This window comes from Pipra filicauda, unplaced genomic scaffold, assembly GCF_003945595.2.
Source record: "Pipra filicauda isolate LSUMZ 115617 unplaced genomic scaffold, ASM394559v2 scaffold108_size2327098_pilon, whole genome shotgun sequence".
NCBI classification, from domain to species: domain Eukaryota; kingdom Metazoa; phylum Chordata; class Aves; order Passeriformes; family Pipridae; genus Pipra; species Pipra filicauda.
In genome coordinates this window covers 178,716-197,855 of record NW_024103529.1, presented here as the reverse complement: position 1 = coordinate 197,855, position 19,140 = coordinate 178,716, and the positions used below count along the sequence as shown (strand labels likewise).

The 19,140-nt window shown below is 36.3% G+C and overlaps 1 protein-coding gene across 2 annotated transcripts in view; it reads right to left on the bottom strand.

Moving 5' to 3' along the window:
* Positions 1-19,140, bottom strand: part of FER (FER tyrosine kinase) — a 140,159-nt gene that overhangs the window by 34,460 nt on the left and 86,559 nt on the right. For both annotated transcript variants that reach the window (XM_039380640.1, XM_039380647.1), the window contains exon 16: positions 5,846-5,969. In XM_039380640.1, coding sequence (XP_039236574.1) covers positions 5,846-5,969 — 124 coding nt within the window. The remainder of the gene's footprint in view (positions 1-5,845; positions 5,970-19,140) is intronic.

Here is a 19,140-nt window from a genome sequence, read left to right as displayed (position 1 = left end):
CAGCTGATATATGGGCTGTGTACTGTTTAGACATAAAATGGAACCTAAAGGAAATGTCAATTAGGCAAAAATAAAGATGAAATGTTATAACTGCTTTTTCTAAAGAAAATAAAAACATGGAAAGAAAAAGATAATTTCCCTTTATTTATTTTATACAATGAAACTTCAATTTGCCATTCTAAACCTAGGAACAGCATACTCTAATATCCTATACTAAAATGGCCTCTGGGAACATTAATTATTAATATTAACCTCAAAAGGATCACAGTTAAACAACAACTTTCTTTTCTGCTTGCATGAATAGATGCCTTATAATTTAATATTTTAAAAGAAGAGTAGTAAGTGGTACAGATAATTGGTGCTGGAAATTCCCAGTGGCAAACAAAATCTGTCCTAACAGCAGATAAATAAAGTACCATGTTATTCCTAAAGAAAAAAAAAAAGGCACCAGAACTTCCAGTTCTATCATTAATATACCAATCATTAGGTTAATATAATAATTTGCATAGTCCACTGCTTGTTTATCTAATACAATAACATGAAAAAGCCACAATTCCAATATGTATTTCCTACACACTGTGACCACTCACTCCTCTGGTAACAGGATTGCCTCAAGCATAATTCAGGAATATATGAAAGATAGCATGGTTGTATTGAGATAGCATGACATGCTGAGATTTAAAGTGAACAAAAATGTATTCAGACCTTTCTTATACCACACTCAGACCATCCAAATCCATGCATCTGTTACTCTAATTACCAGCCTTCTGCAGCTATGGCAAAGCTAAATTTGTGATGGCTAATTTTCTTTCAATAGTGCTTGGGGTGAATTTCAAATAAAGCACACAAGGGGAAGCAGTATCAACCAGTACAACAGATGAACAGAGTTCACAATGAAAAAACTGTGTTTCTCTTCCTATTATACTCTTTCGTTATCAGCCACATCAGAATTCAATTAACTTAGGGCAACAGATAATAGATAAGAAGGAAGCTCAATTTTTATTCAGAAGCAACCCTTCACACACGTTCACCTCCATATACATTATAGCATACTTAGAATTCAATAATTGCTCTAATGTATTATAATAAGCTTAAAGTATACAGTATTCATCACATTTAATTTCATGGGTTTGGATACTTACGTTTCACTTTTTTTTTCTTAATACTTTCAAATCAGAATCATATGAGCTCACTAAAGAAAAAAAATAATCACTTTGCTCAAATAAGATTTCTGACAACCAAAAGTACTGATTCAGAAACTGATTCAGCTTTAACTGTAAATGCATTTCTCTAGCATCAAACCACATTTACCAATGTGACAGCAAGAAAAAGAAAGGAGAGGTAAATCCCTTGAAAATCTATTCTTAAAAGCTGAAACCTGGTATATAACACTCTAATCCATATGGTAAGCTGACTGAAATGTAGCAGTGTTCACCCACCTCTCCTAGATGACAGCAGTTGAAGTGTACTGTATTAGTTAATAAAAGCTCAGCACGTGGTACTGTAATGTGCCAATCAAATTCCAAGTTTGACTAAAAATTATTTCCTAGATATGGCACAGTAAATTTTGGTGGCTTTTTCCTTAACACTAACAACATATCAACATAAAGCGGCCTATGGAAAGCAACAGTTCTTCATCAAAGTTCCCATTTGGGGTTTTAACTTTAAACGGAATGTAAATATTTCTAATATTCATATTGAAAAAAAAAATCTTTGAAACATCATTTTATACAAAGTAGAGATCATCTTATAAATAAGGATTGAAACTATTATTATTCATTACATTTATGGGGCATTTCAACTGTGCTACTGACCATAATTCTCTGAAAGACTTATTAATTGAAGCACGATCAACAGATATTAGTACAGATTTTTTGATTCAGTAATAAATATTTTCTATGAAAGAAAGCTATAGAAATGGAATCTCTTTATACATGCAGTTCTGAATGAATCCTAAAAAGATAATTAATAATGGCAAATTAATCCTTGCACTAAACCTTGAAGAGTTCATGTAGTTTACAGAAAGGCAAATCCATTCCACCAAAATGTAGTCTTTCTCCATAAGTCATCACTACCAGAGAAAACTACAGAAACTACAATAAAGGTCTGAGGTATTGCAATTGGCCAGAAGGAAATGCAGTATTCAGAGAAACATCCTGTGCCCACAGAGACTCATCTCTTCAGAACTGAACCAAAGCAGCCATTCCCCTGAGCACTGGACTGCTTAGAGGCAGCCAGAAGCAGGCACAAAGAAGTATTTAGCTACTGTCTGACACTGGATTTAGGTAGAGAAATCAAGCAGAAAGGTTGTTCCCTCTTCTTAGGAAGGAGACCTGCTCAGTTTAAGAGTTCTTAAGTTCATGGTATGAAAGAGTCATGACACTTTTTTCCAAAATTCTATACATTAGCAGTTACCAGGTTTGAGAGGAAAAAATGATCCAGAAGTACAACAGATCAGGTAAACTAGATTAGTAACAGGGAAGGAAGCCTTTTCCTAGCAATTCATACGTAATTAAATGAAATTATACACAGCTAATGAAAACTGTAGAAATCCTGAACTAATATCTACAGAGTCAGGATTTCATAACATGAAGGTAAACCAGCCACTTTTAATTCAGTGCAGGGTTTTTAACAGTTACAAAACAAAGGGAAAACAGAAGCAGTAGTAATATGACTAAAAATAGAAGGATTGAATCACAGAATATCATCATTCTACCAACTAACACATCTTTAATTCAGAATATGGGAGATTTCCAGAACATAAATTCATTGACTGAAGGAAAACTTGACCTTGAATGCAGTTAGTCCCTGTCTTCGCACACACATAGTGCATATACTACAAATAAGTCACTCTCATTTTGTGAAAGATGACCCTGCACATAGTCCTGAGTCAGGATAGTTGCAGCTTCTCTCCTGTACTCCCATGAGATTGGTTTGAAAAATAAACATAAATTATGGACAAATTAATTTGTCACATGTAAATCAAAAACTGGAAAAGAAGGCTACTCACAAATGCTTATTAAACCAACTGAAATTATCACATCTCCATCCTTATCTTCTGTTTCTAATTAACAGAAAAATGGAACTACCTAAACAATAGCATATGGTAAAAATGAAAAACGAGAAACAATTCTTCAACCCCATGTTAATTAAATGGAGATGAAATGACTACATTCTTCTCTGCATGTTCAACCACTGTTTTTATTTTTTTAATAACATCTTTTCATGCAGCTTTTTTTTTTTTCTTTTAAGCCAAGTCATTTCTGTTCTTTAAACAGAAACAGAGAGAGTAAAGAAAAAGTGGTATCTGGACACTGGAGGAGATGAAAATGTAGATCAAATAATCACTTAATAATCACTTAGATGCATTAAGCATCTTAAGTCTGACAGATTTTAACTTTGTATTTGCAGCTACAGAAACAGCACAACAAACAAAAAAATAGAAAAAACAAACATCACATTAGTTGCTGCACTCTCCCAACTACTGAAAGGCTAAGTCAAAGTATAACTCAAACAGCAACTTCAGAAATCCAGTACAAATTTAGGTAGAATTTTAAAATATAAAATCTAAGTATAGCTAGCGCAGTTACAATTAAAAAGTGGCACTAAAAATAAATGTAATAAACTGATGAGTAGTCTTTAGTTTCACATTAGCAGATAGTCAAATGTGCATGGTATTAAATTATAGTCAACTAAATTACTAGAAATATATGTGGGCATTCTGAACAAATCCTTAAATCAACAAATTGAATTGAATACTCCAGAAAGACAACAGCGTGAAGCAAAAAAATTTCATTTTACTGCAATTTACATAACAGAAACTATTTCTAATTATACATTACTGATCTTTACGGAATAGTAATCAAAGCCTATGGACCTTCAAACAAACAAAAGAACTTAGGGTTTTTTAACTACTGCTTAGCCCATTTGCTCTCTATCAAATTCAGAAGAATTAGCTTATAAATAAAATAAGCACATGCCATGCCTAACAACATAAACCCAAAAAGAATCTTGAATATTGCAGAAAATAAGACTGACAAACAAATTCTGAAAATGTATATTTTGATTTACTAAACTGTGTGTTTTACCAAAGTAAGCAGTTTTCTTGAACATACTATTTGCTTGGTTGCACTTTAAAACTCATAGTTTTATTCAGGATAGGTTTACTAAAAATTTTGGTTTTGCCTTTAAGGAAAAGTGCTAGCTCTCTCTGAGAATCTCCTGTTACAATTTGTGATAATAAACAAATTAAGTGAATATTTTGAAAGCTAAAAAGTAAGCAGGGGGAAAGAACTAGCTGTTCCTATTCAATGCTCACCAACTGACAGTGGATATTTCAGAGATACACTGAAGCCACAGACATCTACAACAATTAGAACAGTACTATTCCACATAGATGTGGCAAGGATACCCTTTTTCCAGAGCTAAAAAAATAAAGCCAACTAATTTTTTCTAAAACTATTAATATTTTGCAGGCAGCACACTATCATTTAATTAATAAATACCGATTTTTTTCCCCCAGTAACTGCAGTGACAAACTTTAGTTATCCAGCTACTATTTTTACCTTTGCTTTCCTTTTCTAAGAAAACAGGAGCTCTAAACAGGCACTTCAGATTTAAGACTGATCTGACAGTTACAGAAATTATTAAGCACTGGAGCATTTATGAGACTAGTGTAAATCACTAATGCTGTTACTTGCTCTGATTTTTATGTCATTGTTTTCTTGACAAACAGAGCCAGGCTGAAGACATTCTACCATGACAGAATGCTTACAACACTTTTCTGGAATTTCTCTAAGGGAATATTCCATAGTTTTAGATCATGAGTTAGTTTTGTTCTCTCAGTATTTCTTACATAGCATGATCTTGTTTCAATTTTACACCATGAGCTGTTTCAATTAACTTGGCTTGCATAAATGCAACTGACCAATTCACTATTGACAAAAATCCATGAGAAATGCCACTCAGATCTCCAATAACAGCTGTCACCGGAAGGGTGCTAATTATGAAATGGACTGATTATGTAAGTGAGGTGGCACACAGTTCACCTAAAAATGTTCTGCAAAGTGGAACTCTTAAATATTACAGGTGAAAACTTGTTCTTCCTAATTTTTCTGTAAAGTGGATTATCATCATGTTTACATCTCATATTTCAGCCACAGAATTAAGCAGGGTATATACTGTGCTGTTCTGAGAGGAAAAATAGGTGGAAACTAACCACATTCCCTTTGATACAAGTAGAGTATAAGTAGAGTAATGACAGAGTCAAACTGGAGAAGAAACAAGAAAAAGGAATGGTAGGAACAAAAATAATATACTCCAAGAGCATAATGCCTGATATTCATCTGTATTGCAGAGAAAGCAGTTCAGGCAATTAATATTTTAATATACAGAACTTCAGTTGTTCTCTATTATCTAAGAAACCAGTGGATTTTTCTGAAACATACTTCAAATGTAACAACTTGTTTGTTGGTCAGGCAAGTATCTGCAGATTTCAGACAGGACGTAAACCTCACAGACTGTCTCTTGCCATAATGCACTGTCACTCTATGAATTATGCTCCTTATAATGCAAATCATTATGGTGAAAAATAATTTTGAACTTATATTAATAGCAACAAACTATAGAGATAAAATAATGTAGTACTTATTTTTACCAAAATGAACAAAATAGTTTTGAATTAGACAAGCAGTAAGTAATGATCTACTTTCAGAAAAAGTGTTTGTTTTTTTTTTTTCAAATTGTAGGGCTCACTCCTGTGATAATAAGCACCACATACAGTTAAACAGCTTGCACTTCCAATGAGTAAAGGTACAACAGTGAGAAAAAAAAAAATCTTCCTTACCTATGTATACAATTCTTAGATTCAAGATAAGCCATACCAGAGGCAGCATCTAATGAAAATTTCACCAACTGTTTGGTTTTTAGCTCATCCTTCTTTTTTCTTAAAAATGACAGGAAATCACCTCCTAGAAAAACAGAAAGATGGACAGTGAGATACGACTGATGGGATACTCACATTTCTCTCTTGGGGTTCCAACACCAAACAAACTGTAGTCATTAGCTGTTCTCATTCCATCCATTTGAGGTTGGTCCAAGAAAAAGGAAGGAACCCATCTTTCAAAATGCATTTTCCCTTAAACATTAGATGCTTAAAAGCGAAAACTGCACAGAATACCCAAAGTCTTCACCAGTGTACAGTAAATACAGACTCACATAAAAATTGTTGACAAAAACAATTGATAATTTGTGATACATCTTATTCACTAATCATAGAATGACTGTTGTTTATAACAACTGTGAATAAAGAGATCCTATTAAAGAGGTCCTATTAGTTACATGAGAGTAATTAATTTTTAATTGATCATTTGCAGTGATGTTTCTCAAATTCTGCACTGATGTAGAATTGTGCAATGTTAACTGAACATTTGACATGGGCAATGGAAGGTGAACAGCTATTACTGTAACTTCACAGTCTTCTGCCTTGGAGGAACAAAAGTTGTCGTCCTCTTGTCTAAAGAACAAGAGGGGTCAGCACTGAGGATTTCCAAAAGAAAACTGTATTAGTAAATAAGTTAGAGAGATATTAAACAAACACTGCAAAGACATGTTTGGATTGACATAACTGTATTAAAGATTTTTCTAAAATATATTTTATTGATCCAGAAAATAAAATATATTTCATTATTCCAGTGTGTAGCCAGTTATTGCTCCAGTATTTGTTTCTTTTTGGTGAGGACTGAATTGACTACAGTGATTATATCTTGCAATCATGCACTGTTACACAATTTTATGTACTGCCTTTCTTTGCAATGTGAAATGACAATATATATTAAAAGTTTCATATGGGTTTTTCTTTTTAGGAGGCCATTTCTATTTGTATTTCATATTGTAAAAAATAAAATAAGAGAATATTGAAGAAAAAACTCTGATGTTATGAAGAGTAATTGTAATGCCCTTCAAACATGGAGTTGGAGCTGCTCTTTACTCCCAGACTGAGTAACACACAGACAGGAAATCCTTGACTCTAAAGCCAATTTCAAATACCCTCTGTTTTGCAAAATATGGTTACACACATTTAGAATGGTCTAATTTTTTTTTTTTTGTAGTTTGTAGAGTTGTTGGAGCACACCTGATTTCCTGGTAGTCTTGTCTTCCAAAGTCTGACTAGAGTTAATCTTGGGATACTGACTTTTAAACTTTAATGAAATCTTGAAATTACAAATCACTACTGCAAACTGGACTGGGTAATCACCTTTTCTTTAATCTGAGAGGTTACTGAAATAGTCTGATAACTGGCAAAATGTAGGTATTGCCAGAGAGAAGTAAGATAAACACTCTAATTAAATACATGTCATTTCTAACATATGTAAACAGAATTATTCTGGTTACAGCAGTCAATTAAAAATAATTTTTAAGCAATTCCCCCCTTCAACACATACAACAAGCTGATGAAAATTATTTTATTTATATACTGAGAATTCACTCTTCTGTACATAGGAATCATCTTCTAATTAGTAAGTATGACTATATGCCTTTATGAATGTGAAGTCTTCCAATCTTGAAAAACTGTGGTGTTACTTGCATGAGAGCAGTAAATCAAGGAAACTTAAAAAAACATATAAGACCATCTTAAAATAACCCTACTCTAAATCAACTAATGTTTCCTTATTGAAGACTGAGAGTTTCTAACAATTTACTGCAGGAAGAACTGAAAAGACAGATTAGATCACTTTGACAGTCTGGGAAAAAAAACAAAACCAAACTAACAACAAACCCTTCTCAACTGCTATAACAACAACAACAGTGTTAAATCTAAATTCATATTCCTCACAATTTGTACAAATTTTTTGTACAAATAAGTTATTTCTCTCCTCAACCAACAGTAAAGCAATCTGTTCTCAAGTAACAAGCTACTAAAGACAACAAGGTATCAAAAGAAAATCTAACCATATCCATTAAAAAATTTCAGAATAATATATAAAATTGTTTCCAATATGCTCAGGCAATCAGATTAAGATCCTAATTTTCATCAATTCATTTCTGAGGAGGATTAAAAACTTCTCAGATCCTTACATCAGAATATGTCAAACTCACAGAGCTCAAGCCTGTACCTTTCCAATGCAATCCAATACAATCAGGAAGTCATTTAGACTTGCTAATTTTCCTGTGTGGCAATGCACTGCATCAAATTCTAAAGTTTTACGCAAAACGTGCAGAGTATACTTTGAGCTGTATACAGTGTACTTGATGCCTATCACCAAAAACTAGTTTTAATAAAAGTATTTTAATCTGTCTCAGAGTTTTCAGTAGCTGTTTTATTTTCTTATATCTGTCCTTGCATAGAGATTAGAAAAATGTCTTCTAAATATTCTGTTCAATATTAATTCAAAAGTGCTGTTAGTTGCAAACAAAATAAAAGAGTCAAGTGATATTCATCTCATTCTGTACGAGATATATCATGTTAGGCTATATCTGATTATCCTCAAGCATCTGTTCTTTACATAACAGAATTACTGTTAAGTAAATTCTGAATTTTACTGTGGTCAATGTTCCAGCTATTCGTCTTCACAGCAAAGCATACACATGAATACTTTCAAAGCTGAATTAAGAGGACTTCACTACAAACTCTTCAGTGTAGAACTGTGGCTATGTAATATCTTTATGTGCTTCTTAAAATAAGTTTAAATATAAAAAGCCCTAATTCACTATTTGCAGCACATAGCATCAGAGCATTATTTCCAGTATAACAGCTATTGATAACAATGAAATAAATAGACCAATTAGACTATGAAAGAAATGATACAAAACTAGTATGCAATGTTTTCTTCTGTATGTGGAATTTCCATTGCATTCTGCACAGCTACCTGTTAATCCAGTTAATGGCCCACAAGACTACCAGGAAATGAGGTGTGCTCCAACAACTCTACAAACTACAAAAAAAAAAAATTAGACCATTCTAAATATTATCACCAAGCAGAAACTGACTGCCTGTCTAATACAACAGAATTATTTTACTAAGGAGATGACAAAATGTAGTTCATAAGCATGAACTCCGTAAGAGCAGCCTGTTATAAATGGATTTCTGAAAAGAGACCTTCATGCATTTTGCTGTGAATGGGGACTATTTCCCAACATACACAGAAATTCTGAGTGTGTGAAAATAACACATATCATCAACTCCTAGCGATGGCTGTATTTTACAGCATAAACTTCATGTTGTACATAGCTACTTAAAACTAAAAATTTAAAATAGTAAACATGCATGTAAACAAACAAATTCTAGAAGACAGTTTTTTAAGAAAGTAAGCAGCTATTTGACAAATAATTGCAAGGGTTTAGAAATGCTGAAGCACTCATTTTCTTTAAAATACCGTGCCTTCACTTTTCAGTTAATGGATCATTTGTGAGCAATGCAATTCTTCCACTTTTTTTTTTAATTCCTTTATTTTACATATGTAATAGCAGAAGCGATAAATAAACCCAAGGTTTTTCAACTGCCTACAGAGTACTGTTGTGAAATCATTTAAAACTTCATTTTTCCTGTTAAGCAAAGCAAAAAAAAGATGTTACAATAATGTAAACTGTGCCATTGTAATATTAACAATGGTAGTAATCAAGTCTGAGTTGAAATGCATGTATGTGAAAACAAAAGATGAAGTAAGAAAAAAAAAAGAGTTAAAAGAATGGTGTGCATCGAGACACAAGGACATGAGCAGCAGCAACAAACAAGCACACACAGAGAAAATGCAGCTTGCACCAGAACTCTGTTGTGGATGACTTTTTAGCAGACAATCTGTGATGAGACCACAGTGGAGAGGACTCTAGCACAAAATAACTGCACTATAATAAAATGAAGATGAAAAGAAGGTTACAACACATTATATGTGCTATTTCACTTCCTTTTTACAGGATGACAGGCTATAGACCTATAATCAAAATAAGGAAAATATTGACAATTGTCAGCAGTATTGCTTTAGATTTCAGGTGGATCAAAAAAAGCTGTAGAGTGAAGCCAATGTCCCAAGTGGCATAAATAATTGTCCAAAACTGAGTCTCTCATCACGTCTCAAAAAGAAGCCAGAAATCATAGCGAGACATCAATAACTTGCATGCCTTGTCTTCTGTGCTGCCAAAATAATGCTACCCAGACTACCTGAACTCTTCTGTGGCTCTAAGGATACAGGACTATGAGTGGGTACATGAAACCTACTTCAGAAACTAACTAAAAGGAAAATCATCTTTCCCCAGATGGTCTTCAACAATTAATTCCTATAACTGTACGATGTTTAAAAATCAATAATCAAAAGCCTTGAAAAGGATTCCAGATTAGAGAGTCACGATAGCTGATGTGAAAAAGAATGGCTATAAAGAACAGAGGTTTTTTAATGTAAAGAAAAACAATGAGCATTTTTTTAAATTCTAAGACACTAAATAGCTACAATTACTTACAATACTTACAATTACAATAATAATGTGAATACCAACAAATAAAAAGAAATAAGATGCATGTAGAGGTTTTTGCAGCTACCGAAACAATTCACTAGTTTTTTGTTTGGTTGTTAGTTTCATCCACTTGCTGATTTTTTTTGGTACAATATTGATAGAAAATAATAATATCAATGCCTGAAACATTTGAAGATATAAAAATCAAACTCTAGACTGAAATGTTACAATAAAAGAAGACTGTAGAGCAGACCTTTGGTTTTGTTTCATCAGAGAAGCTCTGAGCTGAAAGGAACTTTTAATTACCACCACCTACACCCCAATAAAAGAATCTGACTGTTCCTCCTCTTAATATTCTTGCAGCTGGAATCCATGCAGTGAAGAGGGAGGCAGAGACCCATGTGAATATACGGGACTAAGAACAAGGGAAAGGAGGAAGAAGTGGGGTCTGTATGTATTCATATGTGCGTGTACTGCAAGAGGGCCAGTGAGAAGAGGGTGAGGTTGGACACATGGAGAGAAGCCATATGAGGATGTTTGGCTCCTGATGTGCCCAACAAGAGAGAAGGTGGTAGAGGGAGGCAGAAGCACAGCAACTTGCAGAGACACATAGAAAAATGGAAGCTGGATGCTTAGCTGAGTTCAAGAGGATAAAGTAAGAGAGAGAAAAAAACTAGAGAAGCAGACAGGAGTCTGTGTGAAGAGAAACTGTAGAGTAGACAGAAGGTGGCTTAACCAACAGGCAATAATGAGAAAATAACTTATTTGACCAGAGGAAAAAAGAAGAAATGAATGGAAAACAAAGCCAGACAGTTGCGATCACTGCACGTTATCTCTAAGCGGAATTTGACCAGATTTTGACTGAATTTTTTTTTTCTATATTGATTTTTGACAGCATGCAGTAAAGATTCAGAATCTGACTACAAGATAGGACAGTGATCTGAAATCTGCTGAGAAAAGACAGCTACTAAGGATGCATGATATAGCTATGCAAAACTTCAGTAAAGTTTTAAGGGCGAAAAAGAAGCAATCAGGAAAAAAACCCGCATTATCTCTATAGAGATCTCACTGCCTCCAGAAACAGAGGAAATAGAAAAAAACCACACCAAAGTAGAAAATGCAGCAGCTGAATCATACAATGTGAAACTAGAAGTTCAGATTTTTTTCAGCATCAATTAGCATTCCAAGCCTGTGTATGAAATCAGCAACACTGCCGAGTCAGGAGGGTTAATCTTAGGTTCAGGTAAGCCAATGTACATGTATTTCAGCTGCTCCTGGCATCTGCTCTTCTTTACTCAAGATGATAATTCATTTAGCAAAAAAACTCAGATAATATGCAATAGTAAATCATATCAATAAATAAATTCTACATATTTCAGTCTCAACTGAGACTTCATTTCTAAGTGGGCTTGCTGGCTTCCGTGCATATCACAGAAGAAATACAAAAAGTCAGCTGTGACTTGGTACTATATCCTAAAGTATCACTACATACAGAAAATAGCAATTCTATAAAAATCAGTTAAGATTTAGTAAGTTGTACCAGCTCTACCTCAGCGCCAGCTACAATGGATCTGTAGGTATTTCTGCAATTTATGCCATGTAGCCCTCTTTTCCAGCGAAGGCCAAACGGAGAGCCTGATAGGTCAGGCAGAACACTGGGCTTTATTTGCAAATGCTTCTGACCTAGCATGCCCTGTGGAAGTAAAAACTGCTGTACCATACAGAAAGTAGCAATGGAGTCACTTTTCAGAAGACACAGAGTGAGTAACCCAGGCCAGATCAAACTCAGCTGCAGGTAGGACAGCATGAACAGGCTAGAGAAGTAACCCCAGAGCTTGGTTAAGAATCATACATAATTCCTATGGTTGGGAAAGACCTTTGACTGAATACCACCACACCCACTAAGCCACATTGCAAAGTGACAGGTTTACTCATTTTATGAACACTTCCAGGGATGGTGACTCCACAAAAATGGTTACAGGCACTGCAGAAATGGCTATGCTCTTTCTGAATGTGCCTGTGAGTCAGTGCAGTTGACATCAAGCAGTGCTGCACCTGAGCTAATAAAACCTGTCACCTCTGATTTGTTTCTGCATCAACAGCACAGGCAATTTGCATCCCAAATGATTCAGAACAAATCTGAACAGGTTACCTTATATGGAAGCAAAGTAGGAAGTTATGACCTTGCTGAACTCCACCTTGGAAGCCAGATACATATGTCTACATATAAGCTGAACATAGTTGAAACCTAATTCCAGCAACCCTCATGTACTATTAGACTACTGGATATTTCCACAGCTGTTTATACGTACAAGCACAGCTTTACCTGTCTCCAGCTGCCAGCGTTCAAAACATCTATGCATGTCAGCATGAGTCTAAATAAAAGGAACACATACTAACTGCCCAGTTAAATAGAGAGCTGCCTTTTTTGCAACCATCAAGTAGGAATTCTGTGGTGGCATCAGGAATGCACATTAGTACTCCAGGAAAACGTCTACAATGCATTTAGTATTAGAATGAAAAATTTCCATAACTGCCCACTGACGGCAGGGAATCACACCCAGAGCATATCACTGACAGAACAGACTGAATACAGTCTACAGGCCCAGAATGGATTGGGAGACAAGAAACAACTCCTGGAAAACTGCTTAGAACTGTATGAGTGAGGTAAGGACCTGGTACAGAAATAAGATCTAGTTTTCATAATATAAAAATACATAACAGACTCACAACATATTATATTAGCATATAATGTATATGCTAGAGGAAGCTAAATTAAAACTCAACAGACAATACGGAATTCTTGAATTGCTTAATTTTTGAATGCCTTACATAACAAAACAAAAATGCACTCAAAATATTTCTGGAGTTATAATTTTAACTATTAATGGTTAATAAATGTTTGTATATATAGAAACCTGAAACGAAAATAGGCTATCAACTTATTATTAAACAGGCCAACAACTAAAAGGAGCAAGTCACAAAATGTGTGACTTCAAGCTTCCTTCTACTACCTTGAATCAAGCAATGGTATATATAAAGATGTTTGCATTGACTCTCAATTAAATAAATCCTTCCAAAGAGAGTTGGTGCAGGTATAATGATGGTGCTTATCTTGACTGCCCGTGTAGACTCTTTGCTGGAGGGACAGAGGCATCAAGGAAGATTCTACAAGATAAACTGTTGAAACAGTTGCATGAAGTAGTAACTGCACCACAGTGTCCTAGTTAGAACAGCTGGGACCGATTCATCACTGGATGGGTGTAACCCAAAACTGTGTATTCTATAGCCTTCCATGCCATTTCCCAGAAACTGTTATCAATAGAGCATTTACACCCTCTGCCCAGAGCAGCCTGACTCCTCAGGCTATAAGCTAGGCGTTAAGAGGCCTGCGAGATAGGAAGATGTTGCTGTCCTCCCACCCTTCTATGGAATTCCCTGCTCTGAGGGAAGGACTGAGCATTCCTGCCTGAACTGGAGAATATATAAACTTGGAGTTTTGGAACCTTTTTACTACTCGTGGGATCCAGAGGAAGACTGCAACTCACCGCTCTCAACCAGACTGCAGCTCACCACCCTCAGCTGGACTGCAATCACCACTTTTGACCAGACTGCAACAGCTCTCCCACCAGCAGGTTTTTTTCCCCCTCTCCCTTTATTTTGGACTCAAAGAACACCACTCTGTTCATGCCCCAGGGTGCTGGGTTATACATTTGGGTTTTGTGGGTTAAGACCAACTGTTTGTCTGTATAATCGTACTTATTGTATTATTTTAATAAATTGTTATTCTGACTTATAATCTCTCTTTTGAGTTGAGTTCATTTCCCCTGCTGGTTAACTTTTAAACCAGCACACACAGTATTCCACATCTATCTTCAAAATGCCCTATTCCAGAGCACGCATTTCAGGAACATGCCAAGCTCCTACCTCTAAATTAAATTATCCTCTCAGGACAAGTTAAAATTCAAGTATATTTAAATGAATATAAAGAAGGAGAAGAAAGAATTTTGTGGCTTAGGATTGTTTTTTGCATTTTACAGATTACATTTGATTTTGACTTTTTTGACTTCCCCCCAAAGGAAGATAAAAAACCATTCAAAATTTTAAAGGGATTCCTGTAGTTTCTTTTTGATTACATGGGAGACTGCAGGATAAACTATGAGCAAGAGAAAATGTATTTAAGTGACCATGAGTACATCAGTGAATTAAAACCCAGTTTGTGATCCATGATCACTAAGAGAGAAGTTGGGACCAGGAAGATAATAGTGAGAACAGGTAAAGGAAGAAGGGGTTTTTCTTTTTCTGTCTTTTTCCATGAAAAGATGCTGAGTTCACTTTAAAAAGAACAGGAAGCAGGCTATGTCAAACCCTTCAGCATTTTCCTGGTATCCTTCACACCTCCCCCAAAAAATTCAGCATCCATTTGTCTCAGGTTGTCGGTCTGGACTCTGGCAGTATTCCAGGCAGTCTTTCTGATCACCAACTAAATTTGCTAAAAATGAGCTGTTATGAAATCTCCTTATGCCCTGCATGGCCTTAAGGGACAATGGCAAATAGTTCTTTTGCTGTTCTGAACACCAAAGCAGCTCCTCATCATTATTTCTCTTTCTTCAGTTTTAAGGTCAACAATGCAAGATAAAGTACAAAAACCCCACTGGGAAAACAGACACAGAACAAAGAAAAGTTAATGAATTAACACAGAAAATATGAGTAAAATGCTCAGTTTTTCAGACTGAGTTGGCATTAGAGAAAAGTTACCTGGTTTCTCACACAGTACTATAAACCATACCTTACACAAAGTTCTGCTGTTCCTCATTTTGGAAGCCATCCCTTACAAAGGCTTATCTCCATTAGTAAATTCCAGTGGCAGCAATTCACTGAACAACCTTAAGACTGGAATCCCACATTACTTTTCAGTCAGATTAGTCAAGTCCATAAGACAATACAAACTCATGGTGCCATACTAAGACCAAGCATTTTGCAAATCTTAGGATTTCTCTTCCCAAAATTCATTAGCAATTCTCATTTTAACTTCTGCTGTCTTTCTTGGGATAAACTGCATACTTAAAGTGTATTACAAAAGATTATTGAAAAGTTACTGTACTAAGTTATGAAATAATGCACTATCCATACTTTTATATCCAAAGATATCAGAAAAAAAACTCCATCTGATATCACCTTTGCAACAAACCTTATGAAACCATCTTGGGTGACATTCCATTATTAAGTAGTAAAAAGAAAGCAAGAGTATTACAAAGAAAATAACTTACAGCAACCTATATGATTATTACAGTTCTTCATAATACTAAAACGTTACAACAGACTAATTTTTCTAAGCAGAAGTTTCGAAAGTTATGAAAATCTTGGGTGAGATACAAAAATTTGAGAATCTGTATTGGGTTTGCATGGTAAGGTTTTGGTGTTGGGGGCACTACATGGGTGGCTTCTATGCAAAGCTGCCAGACATCTGACAGAGCAGATGCCAGGTAGCTCCAGGGTGGACCCACCACTGGCCAAGGCCAAGCCCATCAGCAACAGTAGTAACTCCTCTGTGAGAACATACTTAAGAAGGAAAAAAGTTATTGTGCAGAAGCAATTGCAGCCTGAGGTGGTTTGACCCAAAAGCCAGTTTTCAAACCCCCCACAAATTCACCCAAATGTGAGGGAAGTTTCACACAGGCACAAACTCAGCATGGGGGAATTACATCAACATTTATTGTTAACAGAATAAAAACTATATAGTAATATATATACAACAATCTTAACTAATCTTCCTATGATAAAACAATGTATTTACACAGACTACCCCTCCCTCCCCTCATAAAGTCCAGGAGGAGAAAAAGTAGTCCTTTCACTTTCAGGGCCACAGCTCTAATTCATAGTAGTTGGAAAATTCTTCTCTCCTCTGTAGGGTGTGGGGATCTGCCCCCACTTCTGGCTACTCAGTTATGCTATCAAGGGCCCGCTCATGGGCTTTGAGGGAAACAGCTCATTATCACCATGGTCTTCACCACGAAGTACAGAGAGTTAAAGCTCAAAGTCTTTATCTCCTGCTCCATGAAGATTTCCTTCCACAGGAGTTTCAGGAGGTCCTCTAAGCCTGAGGCCACCCCGCCTTTCCCGGGTCAAAGGGTTCTGGGGGTTTTGGCTCAAGTCCCTACCCCAAGAACGCTCCAGCAGACCTCTCTCCATCTGCTGTGTCACAGCTGGACGCTGGTACCGTCTGGGCCATTCCAGGTCCGCTCTGCATTTTGCGTGCTGCTGTCACTTCAGCATCATGGCTGTGTGCCCTAGCCCATCCCGGGCTACTCCATGGCTGCGTGTTGCCGCTGCTTCTCCAGGGTCATGGCTATCGGCCTGACCCACTGCAGGCCACCCCTTGGCCTGCGCTGGCTTGGCTCCAGTGCTGTGCCTGCCCACCGGGGGCCTGGTTCCAGCCACTGGCTGGCCACTCAAGCCCCATGTTGCTGTCTCTTGCTGGCAGTGGGGGGTGAAAACCCCCCAGCCCTTGGCCACAGCACCCAGTCCAGTTTTAACACCACACTGGGCCCCCTGCAGCCCAGCCTGGGGGGGAAGAGGGGCCTGGCCCCCACGAGGAGGCCCACCGGCCCCTCTGCTATCTCTCTCACCTCATGGCTTCCCTAATTCCAACTGCTTCTTTTCTGGTGTGTATGTGAATATGTCATTTCCACAGGGGCATACCAAGATATAACTAGCTCAGCACCAAAAACACCACCCCTGCAGCTACCCATCTTCCAGCTCCAGAAGGGAAGGTTTTCTCAAATCATGACACAGCCAGAGAAGAGATGAGTGAGAATATGTGAGACGAACAGCCCTGCAGAAATGAAGGTCAGAGGAGAAGGAGGAGGTGCTCCAAAAGCCAGAGCAGAGATTCCCCTGCAGCCTGTGGAGCAGCCCACGGTGAAGCAGCTGGATGTCTAAAGGAGGTTGTGGCCCTGTGGGAAGCCTGCACTGGAGCAGGCTCCTGACAGGACCTTTGGCCCCATGGGGGACCCACACTGGGACAATCAGTCCCTGAAGGACTGCACCTTGTGGAACGGACCCATGCTGGAGCAGTCTGTCAAGAATTGCAGTCCACGGGAAAGACTCAGGTCAAAGTTCATAGAGAAAGTAAGTAACATACAAGAAGAGGAAAACTCTAATATGTTAAAGTTCTCTCTTAACAAAATGCTTTAATACAAAGATAATTTCAGAATTGTTTTCTCCGTTCTTATTCCACTAAAAATTTAATGGAGGAAAAAATTACAGCACTGTAAAATTCAGGTTATTTTTTGTTACATGGTAGGTGAGAGGCTCTTATAAGGATCTGGGCAGTTAATATTTAGTTAATTTTAGTTAATATTTCAATGTCATTAGGGTAAAAAGAATAAAATTTATTATTTACAAGAGTGTTTTAAAGGTTATTGCAAATTTATCCATTACACAATCACAAATCAACATTTTAAAACCATCTGCTCGGCTAAATTGCTTTTTCACAGCAGGTAGCTATCATAGCTTAAGCCTGCAAATCAGATTTGTATAGATATCAATTTAAAAATATATCACACTTTTATAAGAAAAATAGTAAGGGTTTGTTGACTCGATCTCAATTACTATCTTGGCCATTTTGGGGAGGAAAGGGAAGACAATTTGTTTAGGATTTAAAAAAAAATATTTTTCAGTAATTGCAAATTCTCATTGCAAATTCCTGGACTGCTGTTTTAACCTCACATTTCTTGTATATATGTAACTTTCCCCATGCACATGAAGGAAATTGATCCTACATGCATTTTAGCTTCTGTTCATATATGACAATTAATATTTTAGTTTATTTTTTTAATCAATTAGAAGAATAGCTTTTAGAAAGCAATAATAAATCTAAATTGTATAATAATTAAACTGGGCACTACACAAAACAGAAGCACATACCTTCCAAATAATGCTCTTTGGAATACTGATTGAGGGTTACTTAGTAGGTAGTCATCACAACTTACTGAGATTATTATTTGTGGTATGTATGTCACAAAGAATAAAAAAACAGTTGACAGAAAATGCTTTTCTGTATTCAAAAAACTATTTATTACACATCTTTACTTGGGCAACAGTACCAACTGCTTAACCCAGAAACAGGAGAACTCAGCCCTTTAAAAAATATTCCAATAGCTTTTTCCCATATCAAAATGCATGTTTCCCAATACACATTCTTTAAAATGTAAGAAAGAGTCCTATCTTGTCATGCTCACAGGACATATTTTATTAGACAACTGTAAAATACATCTTTGTTTAAACAGTTGTTATGAACTTTGAGTCCTCAGAACAAATTGTCTTTTACCAGTTTACTGGACTCTCTTAACTTGATATAAGACTTCTGCAGCTTCTCTTATTCCTGTGTTTTCAATCTAGTGGAAAAAGCATCCTAAGTTCATGTCATCATCAATGGTACCATCATAAAAATATGGTTACAAATACAAAAAAATGCCCAAGTTCTGTCTTTTCAGGGCTTCTCCTTTCTCAATTTGAAGGATCGGCTTTTTTTATTAGATGTTGACTGAGAAATGAGGAGGCCTAGAGTTATCCAACCCTAGAAGAAGATGCCACATTCTGCTTACAGGACGTTCCTTCCCACTTGTAGAGGAACCTGCAGAAAGACGTGTAGGACAAGACCAAGGAGAGAAGAGACCTGGTCCCTACAAC